The sequence below is a fragment of the Sander vitreus genome, chromosome 3 (genome assembly GCF_031162955.1).
Source record: "Sander vitreus isolate 19-12246 chromosome 3, sanVit1, whole genome shotgun sequence".
Classification (NCBI taxonomy): domain Eukaryota; kingdom Metazoa; phylum Chordata; class Actinopteri; order Perciformes; family Percidae; genus Sander; species Sander vitreus.
This window is the reverse complement of record NC_135857.1, coordinates 17061786-17075310: the sequence shown is the minus strand read 5'-3', so window position 1 is coordinate 17075310 and position 13525 is coordinate 17061786. Positions and strand designations below refer to the sequence as shown.

The 13525-nt window shown below is 40.9% G+C and overlaps 1 protein-coding gene across 2 annotated transcripts in view; it reads left to right on the top strand.

Moving 5' to 3' along the window:
- vps53 (VPS53 subunit of GARP complex) overlaps nt 1–13525 on the top strand; it is a 28193-nt gene that overhangs the window by 11263 nt on the left and 3405 nt on the right. The window contains exons 8-20 of one of the 2 annotated variants that reach the window (XM_078246297.1): nt 1625–1703; nt 1816–1959; nt 2077–2219; nt 2729–2870; nt 3919–4014; nt 5017–5111; nt 6190–6432; nt 8183–8330; nt 8666–8748; nt 8851–8929; nt 9877–10025; nt 10136–10205; nt 10396–10533. In XM_078246297.1, the coding sequence (XP_078102423.1) occupies nt 1625–1703; nt 1816–1959; nt 2077–2219; nt 2729–2870; nt 3919–4014; nt 5017–5111; nt 6190–6432; nt 8183–8330; nt 8666–8748; nt 8851–8929; nt 9877–10025; nt 10136–10205; nt 10396–10533 (1609 nt within the window). Of the gene's footprint in view, nt 1–1624; nt 1704–1815; nt 1960–2076; nt 2220–2728; nt 2871–3915; nt 4015–5016; nt 5112–6189; nt 6433–8182; nt 8331–8665; nt 8749–8850; nt 8930–9876; nt 10026–10135; nt 10206–10395; nt 10534–13525 lie in introns of both variants that reach the window. The other variant, XM_078246296.1, reaches the window with a different exon arrangement.

The window sequence follows — 13525 nt, the reverse complement described above, 5'->3', positions numbered from 1 at the left end:
ATAATTGTATTAATGTATATGCATGTGATAGCATGATTGTTAAAACATAAAATGAAGTGTAATGTGTAAGGATGTTTATTGAGACAATGTCGTGTATAACAGTATTAAGTAATTAAGGGCTAAAACTAAAAGTTTTAAAGCAAGTCATCTCTCATTCTGAAAAAATAAGAACTAGGTCCAATTTCTACCTTTCCAGTTCTTAAAAAAAACTGTGAAAATTTGACCGGGTGACAGTCTAAATGCATATTAACGCCTCCATCTGACATGTCTCTGTTCATGCCTTAACGTTTTTAATTGCGTGAAAGAAAATTGGCCTTTTGTCCTAACAGTACTTTGAACCTTGACTAAATGGAGTCAGTGTAGCTGTCACCTTTTGAGCAGGATCAACTGATTATTGTTTAATAAGCCTTTTTCTTTTCACCAGCTATGTTGTACTATTGTATATTGTTGGACAAAATGCAGCAACAGACTGGACACAGTCAGACCTGCTGCTGACAGGTTGGTCTCTGTTACATCAGCTTATTAGAGTGTGAGACACCAAAACAAAACAGGAGCTGTAGAGCAGTGTGTGTGTGAGATTAGAGTCTCATACTCAGTAGCTGACAAAACAGATGGGTAGTTGGATATTTAGCCGACAGCAACCAGTCAAGTTGTCATCTGTCTGTGATACTATCTCTGCACCCTCTCCTGTTTATTCTGGATGGTTTCATGGTGTAGGGTGATGTTCTTAACCCTGCCTGGATGCCTTCAGGCTGTTCGAGGACTGGACAGGCTCAGATTGTCTAAGTAGACCTCATTATATTGAGTTGGTTACTCGCAAAAACAATTGAGACACAGCCAGTAAAGTGATCCCGACTGGTCCTGGCTAACGGCGGCATGCTAACACACGATAACTGCTAGCTAACGCTACCGGAGGACCAGGCAAGTGGACCACGGCTGTTTACAACGTGTAGCCTGTTCAGTGGCTGTAGCCGGCAAGCGGTGAGTAATTTTAAGTCAAGAGAGGGGGGCTGTAAATCAGGTAGAGAGGACTGTGACTTTGCGCTGTTTTTAGCAGTTGTTGCCATAATTTTAAGCCGAAAAAGTGTGTTTGGCAGTCGGGTAGAGAGGATGGCTTAACATTATGGCAACAGCCGCTAAAAAACCACTAGAAAGTGTGTCTGTCATTCGGGTAGAGAGCTCCGCATGAGCACTGGCTTTTATGACTGTCAACATAGCCACCATCTAACGTTAGCTACTCCGCTGTGCTATGGAGTAATGTCTGGCTATGTCAGACTAGCGTCTAGCAACATTGTTGGAAGCGCTCTCAACCTGGCAACCTCTGTGAACTTCGAGTCTGAGTCTCTCCAGTATGAATTTGGACTGCAGTAACTATTTTAAACGCTAGCTGTCAGTATCACATATTGGACCTTTAAAGTACTTGGAGTAAATAGTGTCTTTCTCTGCAGTTCTTGGACATTAATTAAACTAGGAGTTTTTAACTGGCTTGGGAGCCAAAATAGTTGAGCCTTAAAGGAGGTTAAAGTCTGTTGTATATTGGGGGCAGTCACATGAAATCGCCACTATTCCAACTGATTATGAAAACAATGAATCATTTAGTGCCATTGTTTTTTGTCCTTTCTAGAGTCAAGGCAGCACAGAGTGAGTTGGGGACTCAGATCCTGGCAGATTTTGAAGAATCCTTCCCCGCTCAAGGCTCCAAGGTAAATATGTTTAATGGGAAACTGGATTTTCAGATGTTCTTCTCTTGTCCTCCCCAAATGCCCCGCCCACTGTACAAAACTTCATGTCAAACTTTTATTTTCATCCATCCAGAGACCAGGTGGTCCCAGTAACGTGCTTAGAGATGCCTGCCTGGTGGCCAATGTGCTGGATCCGCGCATCAAACAGGAGATCATAAAAAAGTTCATCAGGCAGCACCTCTCAGAGTACCTGGTATTATTCCAGGAAAACCAAGATGTGAGTAAGAATTTGAATTCCATAATGTACAAGATCATATCTAATTATAGTAAATACCTAATAGATAATGGTGGTATTTAGGTACGAATGAAAAAAACATTGTACCCTGTTGCTCAGGTGGCATGGCTAGACAAGATCGATCGCCGCTATGCCTGGATCAAACGGCAGCTGGTCGACTATGAGGAGAAGTATTTACGCATGTTTCCTGAGGAGTGGTGCATGACAGAGCGTATTGCTGTGGAGTTCTGCCACATCACCAGGTAAACACACACCACAACATATGGTATAAAAGCCCATCTAGGAACACATTTTATTGTTTGTGGCTTTAGCCTATTTAGCGAATATTGTATGCTGTGTCTCTGGCCCCAAGAAAAGAAGAAAGAAAAGAAAATTTAAAAAAGCAGAAAGTGATTGTGGGACTTTTCTGCATTACCAAATGAACCACACTGGTATGGGTTGCCTGATGTGAGTCTGTGATTTGGCTTTAAGCGCAGTTGACGACATAAGTGGTGACCTAGTGTCCACACACTAGGTCGCTGCGAAAGAGAGACTGTTTGTGTGTTACTCCCCGCTACAGCTGACAATAAAAGAAACATCTGGCAAAAATCATACCAGTGTCGTTAGAAAAAAGCCTGAAAAGACAGGTTTTTGCTAAAAGGACAGATAATGTACTAACAAGGATCACTGGAAACATTTTTGGGATGTCAAAGCATAGAAATTAGAGATAATATACTTAAACTATGTCCATTTCTTCATGTGTGTTTGTAAGGGTGGAGCTAGCCAAAGTGATGCGAACACGGGCTAAGGAGATTGAGGTGAAGCTGCTTCTGTTTGCTATTCAGAGGACCACAAACTTCGAGGGTCTTCTGGCCAAACGCTTCACAGGATGCACCTTGACTGACACACCCGGAGTGAGACAAGCACACACAGACAAACAATACATACGAGTCTAATGACTATTAACTCCAGCTGCTTCAAATTATTCAAGCTAAAAATGTCCAAACAGAGAAAATTAGATCAGAGATTGTAATTACACTCCTGCCCTTCACTAACGCCTTTCTTGAATTATAAAATGTCATCCAAGCACAGAATTTTTCAAAATCATCATGTGTCTCCAATGAGACCGTATCACTTGCTGAAATACTTTCAGTATTGTTTAAGCAAAATGGCAGCATGCAGATTGGTCCCATTAAGGCATAATATTTATTTCATGTTGTTGGCCGTTCATTGTACCATAATCACACTTGCACGAAACTGCTGATTCGTGGCTTGTTATGTTCTACACTCACACACGCAAGTACTCTCTGTGTCACAGCCTGAAGAAACCTTTTCAGCCAGGACATTTTGGTGTGTGGAGGTGGAAGTGATACACAGAGAATGGACCGATTATGATTATTAGTTTGTTGGGTCACAACTAGGCCAACCTTGTTCAGAACTGATAATGTTTGGGCTAGTCAGAGGCTATTTTGTCTTCTGTTCAGTTTACACCCATGCCAGTTGGGTTCTGTAATTCAATCAGGGATTTGATTTTGTGAAATGTTATAGTTGGAGGTGCATTTTCACCAAAGCCTCCCACAAAATGGTCAACATAAGCTAGAGAGAGAGAGAGAGAGAGAGAGAATGTGTTGTAACACAGACCACGAGCGATGTACTGTCATACAAGGTTATAGATTTGATGGTTGTCATCCTATTTATAAGTCTGTAAATTGTGTGGTCCAAGGAACTCTGGGGGACCAAGGGGACCAGAGTTCGGTTGTTTGGTCCGCACCAGAGTTCAAATGAGCTTTCACACCAACCCAAACAACCCGGACTATCCCCCGAAACGCTCCAGGTTTCGGTTAAAACTGACCAAACAGCTCAGGTGTGAAAGCAACCTTAGTGGCAGTCAAACCCCTAATGATGCTCTAATAATTAAGCAATTGAAAAAATACTAATGTTTGATCTGTGCTTTTATAGCAGAAGAGGCCAGAGAGCCCTCTCGAGACCACTAACCCCTTCCTGGACGATGAGGCTGGTGAGGATGTGGGCACAGATAAGGACCATGATCTGGCTAAGGTGAGTTAACCTGGAATGACCCCATTTGACCTGTTCTGCAACATACAGGTACAGTCAGATGTTGCTTCCTCTGATGTGGAGCTTTCTTTAGGCCGAATAGATTTAAAAAAAAGAAAAAAAAAAAAAAGAAAGAAAAGTGTATTCCTTAAAAGGAAATATGATTATTTAAATATTCTCCCATTTATTAAGAATAATAATAGTTTATACTTTATTAATCCCGCAAGGGAAATTACAATGTTTTCACTCTGTTGTTAGAACACACATTACACACAGGCCTGAAATACACACACATACTCAGTACCTATACATGCACAAACAAAGACATGTCAGAGTGAGGGTTCTGCAGCCATCGAGGGACAGGGGCCCCGAGTAGTTGGGGGTTCGGTGCCTTGCTCAAGAGCACCTTGGCAGTGCCCAGTAGGTGAACTGATACCTCTCCAGCTACCAGTCCACCACCATACTTACCTAAGCTTACAACCATGTGCCTATGTGGCAGTAGTGTTAACACAAGAAACGTATCTGATATACTTGTTGTCTTGGCTGAAGGATGTTCCGGATACCAAGGTAAAACTACTCTAATATACTGTAACAGTCCTACAATGAGGTTAGAAATACGTCTCAGTATAACACAACACAGTTCAACAGAACCACAAACTGCAGCCTCTAAAATGATCATAAAGTTGAATCCATGTCTCCTTTAAAACAGTTTCTACCAAAATAATGAACATAATCTTCATGGAAGTATGATTTATTGCAGGACTGGTGTATTGAACTGCATTAGTAATAGTTAGGTGGAGCTGATAAAGTGGTAGCTGAGTGTATTTTATGCATGGAAAGGAAATTGCTTCAGTTTCATGTTACACCATCTTGAGTGTCGAGTGTTTTGACATTTATTGTATGCCTGCTGAGCTGGAGGCAAAACATAAACTGATTGGTACTCAGAGGAGCTACAACTAAAACCTGTTACTTCACTAATTCCTCATTTTACCTCCATTCTTTTAGCCCAGGAAGCCAAAAGCTCCGGACAACCCTTTCCATGGCATTGTCTCCAAGTGCTTTGAACCTCATCTATACGTCTACATAGAATCCCAAGACAAGTGAGCAACACACATGCATACAAGCTGACAAGACCAAATTGGGTCGTGGTACACAGACCCAGAATCAGGAGCAGGTTGTGTTTAAAGCTGGCACATGCATCCTTTTTCCATTTCCCACTCATCAATCAGATCCCCCATCTCCCATTCTACTTCATTGCCTCTTCTGTCTTTCCATCTCTTGTTCCTGTACATGCCTCTGTCTCCACTGTGGCAGAAATGTTTCCCATTAGCTACACGACCACAGACGCTGGGAGAAAGAGAGGGAGGTTGAATAAGTGCTGCAACAGCAGATCTGCCTGTTTTCATCCCCACCTCTTATTCTTTCCTTTTTTGGTACCCCTCTTTCTTTTTGCATAATTTTAGTTTCATTCCTCCTTTCTTCATCTCAATCTTTCATTCTTTATTTTTTATTTCTGTCCCTGTTCTTTACAGTCGCTTTCTGTTTCCCTGCCTCTTTTTTTTCTAGCATCATCCTTCACTTATATTCTATCAGTCCCCTCCCCCAGTCATGATGATCACTCCTGAAACTGAACACAGTTCTGAGACTGCTGTGCTTGCATGCAGCCCCTGGCTCTTGGCTCCCTAGACTGTTAAATGCCATTTGTCTGTCCAAAGGAACAGGATTGACCTATTCTGCAGCTACAACCTCATTTCAGTTCAATCCAAAAGCCGTAAACAGGCAACAGCCAGATCAGCCTGTCCCCAGTGGGACATAGAAGGAGAGAACAGTGGCCTGCTTGTTTTGTCCTTGGCTTTAGTTCCAAGGTTCAGTTGGATTGGGCCACACCAACTAACTGTGGACCTGTTGACTGTAGTACTGAGGATTTTGATATGCTTGGAATATTTTCTTCTATTTATCATGTGGCTCTCTGTCTATCTGCCGGTTATTGTATCCTTTTATTTATTTTTTGGGTTGAAGAACCAATCATATGTTTTTAATGTTTCAATGTTTTTATTTGATTCATTAAATGAATTTAATCTGTCCCTAATCCAACCGTGTGTGTGTGTGTGTGTGTGTGTGTGTGTGTGTGTGTGTGTGCGTGTGCGTGTGTGCGTGCGCATTTTCGGGCATCTGCAGGAACCTGGGTGAACTGATTGACCGGTTTGTGGCTGACTTCCGAGCACAGGGCCCACCCAAGGCAGGCACGGAGGAGGGCGGAGCAGTGCTGCCCAGCTGTGCTGACCTCTTTGTCTATTACAAGAAGTGCATGGTGCAGTGCTCCCAACTGAGCACCGGGGAACCAATGATCGCCCTCACAACCATCTTCCAGAAATTCCTGAGAGAGTATGCTTGGAAGATCCTCTCTGGCAACCTACCTAAGTAAGACTGGTTCAGGTTTGGTCATTTAAAAAAGTCATGTATTAGAATTGTCTTCACATAAAGCTAGGGGTACCTGTGGTTTTCTGTGAGTAAACTTTGTCCCATAGTAGAATTAAAACAAAGAGAGATTCAATGTTGGGATAAAAGATGAGCACTAACTGTACTTGTTACTGACATTCTCAAATTAAAGTGCTTCAATATGAAGACACTTCCAACAACACTGCAATGGCAGTTGTTGAAGCCAATATTGAAGTAATGGCCAGTACATGCTGGCTCTAAGACAGCCCGACTGATTTGAAGTGATGGGGAAAACCCGTTTTCTCTCTCATTTTATATTAATATTACTGTATAGTAAGTCTGGCAATATTCAAATTATTATTATTGTTTTCAACAATTACCATGAAAAGGCCAAAGCCAGCAATGAATTGATCGTATTAACACATATTGTCTGTGTATTCCACTGCGCCACAGACCTCCATTGCTTTCCATAATTATTAAAAACACATCATTCAGCCACATCATTGCACTGGGTGACCTATTCCTTTTATTGCAATTGAACACTGTAATTTATTTTGAGTTAATCCCATATACATCTTCCTGCTGACAAAAACATTCACTACTTTTCACACACTAGTATTTCGACCGTTTCCAACTTTGAGAATCATTACATTTCTGGGCAGTAACAAACAGATTTATTTGGAATTCATTTTTCACAAACAAGCATGTCACGCCCATATTTCTTCAATCTCTTGATATGGTAAGGGGGCTGTTTAAGACTTTAGTTAATGTCTTCAGTCCTCGCTGTGTTTGATGGCTTGGGATGGCACGCTATGAGGGATCTGGAGTTGGTTATTTTGTGGCAAAGCATAATATGCTACCAGCAAAAACCTATCTGGCTCATTGGCAACATTAGAACTCATCTCTGTGGTGCTCGTGCGTGCACACACACACACACACACACACACACACACACACACACACACACACACAGTCATGCTCTGTTTCGTCTCCAATATGCATGCATGCTAATTACACACTTGCGCTTGTTGACTAATGTATACCATATTCTGAGACGTATACAAACATGATACAAAGATACACTCAAATGCTTTGCATGTGTGTACACTTTAAGACACATGCAGACACGGTTGTTCAATGTGGTGTGCTGTGAATTGGTTTTGTGAGGTTTGAAGTGGGGCCCTCGAAAAGGAGCTTGAACTATGTTGTGGTTTTACCCACGTTTCTGTTATGACGTTTATTAACGACTGGGTCGCCGTTGAAGTCTCATTGGCGCAGCATCCCGACACTTGCGTATGCTTGTAGTTATGCCTGTTGTGTCTTGGTTACTACTTCTCTACCTGTGGTTCCACAAAGAGTTTTTCTTAAAGCTCAGTAGTAAAGGGGATTCACATCAGCCAGTCTTGAAAAAAGCAATACACATCATCTATTGGTACGTATCATCTCCTGATCCAATTCACCCTATAACTTTATGGCATACAGTAATCTCTGATCCAAATGTAAACAAAAGTGAAGTCACCACAAACGTTTAAAACACACAGAATGGAAACCAGCAATCGCTAAATAAATTGATAGTCTTAATACGAGTACTAAAACTATACAACAACTAAATCTTAGTTATTAGTAGACTCATATTTTTGCAGTTACGATTAGTTGAGAAACTCCTCTTTCTCCATCTCTATCTCTCTGTTTTACTGCTGTTCCCTCCTATTGCGTCTATCTCTCCATCCAGATCCAGCAGTAACAGTGGGGGTCTTACCATCAGCAGTCTGCTGAAGGAGAAAGAAGGCTCAGAAGCTGCTAAATTCACCATGGATGAGCTCTGCCTGATCTGTAGCATCCTCAGTACTGCAGAGTACTGCCTGGCTACCACACAACAGGCATGCACACACAAACTAAGCACACAGATGCACAGACCTGAAGTATCTATGAATTCATGCCTTCAGTTGAATTGCAGAGGCATTATATATGCTATGGACAAGAGATGCCTATCATGTAGCAGTTACAGAATGTTTGACCTGTGTTTTAAGGAACTCAAAGTGTCAGTTGTGATTGCAATACACCCTGAGGTTTGAGGTTTCATCCATGTAGTTTTTTTTGCAACACAGATACTGCAATTTTAAGTCAGTGTTTTTCAAAATAAACCAACATTTAAAAGGATGCTGTCAGTAATGCAGCTTTTATGTTTATATTCATGTTTTTATTTATGTTCCAGTTGGAAGAGAAACTAAAGGAAAAGGTGGATAAACTCCTCATGGAGAGAATAAATTTGACTGGGGAGATGGATACATTCAGCACGTAAGTACTACAGACCAGCAATGTTTTTCTTTCCAAAAAAGAGCCTACCTTCTATTATGTGAAGAGTGTGTTTTAATGGTGTCAATAATTCTGTTTTATCAGTGTGATCTCGAACAGTATCCAGCTACTCGTTCAAGATCTTGATGCTGCCTGTGACCCTGCTCTCACTGCCATGAGCAAGGTTGGACACACACACACACACACACACACACACACAGTTAAAAATGAATTTTCATATTTTTGCCCTTAAAGGAGGACGTAAGAAGATGCCATAACACATGGGGCCCTATTTTAATGTTTTAAGCGCACGGTGTAAAGCACCTGGCGCAGGTGCGTTTAGGGCGCGTACAAATCCACTTTTGCTAGCTAGCGGCGGAAAAAAGGGTCCGTGCACCGGGCACATGGTTCAAAAGGGTTGTACTTAGTGTCTTCATTAATTTATAGGTGTGTTTTGGGCGTAACATGCAATAAACCAATCAGTGTCATCTTCCATTCCCTTTAAAAGTGTGGCGCATTAAGTACCTTGGCACATTGCTGTTATAATGGCGGATTTGCACCGTAATATTTTTATTTTTAATCTTTTGCGTGTGTGTGTGTGTAAAACAAGTATTGTGTGCAAGCGTTACCTAGGGTGGGGTATAACCCTAGGCGCATTTTACTAATGCTGTTCAAATAACATTAAAATGCTGCGCTATTGACTTTAGACCAGGTTTTTGTTGGTCAATGGTGCGATAACTTTCCGCTGCCTCAAGATAGCAATACGCCAAGAATGCTCCTGAACACACCTCCCTGTAAGACCAGCCGACCCATGGGCGCAGGTGCATTTGCTATTTAAACGACAGGGGCGCTGGACAGAAAATTGACAACAGCGTCGGTCCTAAACTGGCAAAGACGCTTGCGTCGGGGTTTGAGCTGCGCTGCGCCAGGTGCAAGATACGGCCTATGGTCTCTGTCGATTTTGTGAATGTCTCTTTGCCACCAATCATCACTCAGAAACCACATTCAAAATATTTTATTCTTTTAATGAGTAATGCATTTAAAGGGATTGCAATATAAGCCTGATGATAAACAGTATTTCTCTCTCTCTCTCTCTCTCTCTCTCTCTCTCTCTCTCTCTCTCTCTCTCAGATGCCATGGCAGAGTGTGGAGCACGTGGGCGACCAGAGTCCTTATGTGACATCAATCATCATGCACATTAAGCAAAATGTGCCAGTCATCAGAGACAATCTGGCCTCCACGCGCAAATACTTTACACAATTCTGCATCAAGTTCACAAAGTACAATACATACATACACACACACAGTAATACTCACATCATTGTTCTATTCATGAGCCATAATTAAAGGTTCCCAAAGTTGATATATTGTCACTTCTTTCTTTCCTTAGTTCTTTCATTCCCAAATTTATCAACCACCTGTTCAGATGTAAGCCTATCAGCATGGTGGGAGCTGAACAAGTAAGTTTAATTTATGCTATTCTGTCTTAAAGCAGCATTATGAGTCATAATTTTAAGCAACATTTTAACTGTGTTATTAAATCAGAAAATTCACGCTTTACATTCATTATGTACACTGGTATATATGTTTAATCGTGAATAACTGTTGTTATATGTCTGAGCTTCTCTCTTGTGCCTCCTACCCCACCAGCTCCTCCTTGACACTCACTCCCTGAAGACAGTCTTGCTGGATCTGCCCTCAATAGGCTCCCAGGTGCTCCGTAAGGCACCTGCCAGCTACACCAAGATAGTGGTGAAAGGCATGACCCGTGCAGAGATGATCCTTAAGGTGAGAGGCGGGGGGGGGGGGACTTTTGGCTGTGCAGCTTTCAGGTGCAAATTTGTTTTAAGGGCAAAACCTTCCTTAGATGGATGTTGGAAAAACACTCAACCTTGCTCTTAAGGCCAGTAGAGATTAATTTAAACAGTTTACCTTTCACGTATACACTCAGAATGAGCTTGTATCTTTAACTGATGGGTTTGAATGAGAACCTGAGTTTTTCTCTAAATACAAAAAGTTCCACTTAAAGACATTGTCAGAGCTGCTTTATCTTTATGGGACACTTCAGATTTTATGACCTTTAACTTGGGTGGCTAAATTCATGCTTTACAACCAACGCTTCACTTTCTGACCTTTTAAAGGCTTGAAACTTTAGATCCCTTTTGTGTGAGTGCGGTCTGTATGAATTTTCTTTATCTATTGTTTGCCATTGTACAGATTTAATGCTGAAACTCTGACATATTCAGTTAAACACAAGCTTTGGTGTTGACGCTAACGCTTGACCAAGAATAGTCTTACGCAATCTGCAGCGAACTGCTTTTTCCACTGATTGAGGTTCCATCGTTAGAAGCAATAAAAGACAACATTTTGAGTGTTTGTGGTTTGACTGGCGAGCCAGTATTAAAGTGTTTGTTTTGAGTCATTCACACAGATTATCTACTTAGAGTTTATTTTTGGCAGAATAATCCTTCAATTGTGTCTTTAACCCCACTCACAATAGCACTTTATAGACATGTTTCCATAAAATAACCCACCTCACATCGAGTTAGGAGGGAATAGGAATGGAGCTCATGCTCTACTGGCTAATGAGTGAGAGATGGGCCAACACAAGGCACACACATTATTTAACACAGTATGTGGTTGACCTTAAGCCAGTGGAAAGGTGGAAGGTGTGCGTGAGTAAATAAGTAGATCATGTAACCATGTGTCTACTCACAAATACATGTGCAGTATATTGGATGTTGTTTTCAGTGAGGAGAGCAAACACAGGATTCAGCCATTCAACCTTGCCTCAGAATTACCTTATGAGACTCTAGAGGACACTGTTATGTGGCTGCTGTAGAAGATTAACCACACCCTAATTAACTGTCTCTGGAGTGTACAAAAATGCACACACGTACACGCCTGTCCCTTAATTTCCCTTGGACTCCCAGGAGGCCTTCTTTCCTTCCTGAAGTTATCGTGGTTGGACTGTCTTGATGTCTGTAGCAGTTAGTGTGACCTGCTCTAATCGTGCTATACTGTGCTATAATACTGTATTATGGTATAATAATGTAACTCTTACACCTTGTCTTAGACTTGGGCCTCTAGGCACACTAACTTTGTTTTGTCTCAAACATTGACTGTCCAGCAAATCCTCTCACCATTTGAGATTTGATAGCCTCTTTTGACTGTTTTCTCCTGGGACGCACACTATTCCATATGGCCTGTTTCAGACTCTTCTTTGTTCCCTGGGAAAATGCTCTGAATGTCCTGTATATACATGAATTTCCACTCATCTGCCACACATTAAAAGGGCTTTCACATTATAGAATTATAGAACGCATTCACGTCAGCATTCACTGTCTGCTTTTTCTGAATTTGACTGCCAGCGGGCCCCTTCAGCTGAAATGTGATCTATATGGCTTCTGGAGAACTAACATAACTGACGCTACATGAAGGCCTCCGAGTGATTCACTTCAATTACTGTGACAGCAGAAGACAAAATAATAATTGTTTAGGCTGGAAATCTGTTACTACAATAATATTAAAAGAAAAAATGCAAACAAACATCCTATAGAAGACAATTGTTAGTTATAATTAGACTGATAGACAAATGATAGAGTCCTAATAATTAAGATCCTATCAAGCATTGCATTTTGTCCCTAGTAGCAAGAAGGCATGCAAGGATGATGTCTGGGTTGCATCCTTCTAAAACCAACAACAACAATTTTGAAAGAGCTATACATGGATTTCTTCAGTTTTGGCCTTCGAGAGAGAAATCTCATATAAGTAAAAAGAAGCTTTTGTACTGTAGCCAACATTTTACCCATCAACTTTGTGCAACATCAAGGTTCCTCACAGGTAATTGCTTCCACCTTGGGCTGAGACTGAAGCCTCTGAAAGACAAACCCATCGAAAGAGGGTCAATAAGAATTCTTCTGTCTAACCGTAACAATAGTTTTAAATTACGCTCTGTGATGCTGTGACTTGAAATTAAATCTGGTGCCCCCACCAAAAAAACTGCAAGTCATTGGGACAATCGAAAGAGCACTTTAAGGTTTTCAATGCTCACTTTAACAGTTAAGCCCACTGTAGGATTCCCTGTACATTTAAAGTGTTTAAGCTTATAAATTCTTTAAACTGGAACAGTATTATTTTTGCAAATGATTTATACCTTGGTGAACTTGTATACATAGTCCAATTTTTTTTAAATTAGCTTGTCATAGAATTATCTAATATATGAGCAGGTACTCCATAATTCCTCTATTGGTTTTTACTTGAGTGGTGTGAGATTGAGCAATACAAAAATAATTATTGACCAATGTAGGTTAGGGTGTTGTTGAATTGTTTGCCATGTACACAGCTGCACATTTTTAATCCTGTGATATGGTTCTAGAGTTGATTTAATGATCTCACACTAATCACAACTATCCTCTTGATGTTCCAAATATGTTAGTATATTTAAGTAACTAAACTATGTAAGTAACTATGCATGTAAGTAGTAGTAGAATGTAAGTAGCATTCATTTTATTTTATTATTTTTTTTTTAGCCACTTGAGAGCAGTGAAACAAGCTGTAAACACAACATTGACATATTATCACCTTATAAAGTTGTTACGTGTTAGCAAAAAACTAGCACACAGACAAACATTTATTTGGAGTTTGTGGTGTTGACTCCTTAGGCAAATATATTTGTCTCGTGTTCACCAGCTAGCAGCTAACTTTTTTTCTTTCTGCTGTTTGGTGCTGGGCAGGTAGAATACAGTAGTTTATCAGAGCGTGTTTGCTAAAAATTAGC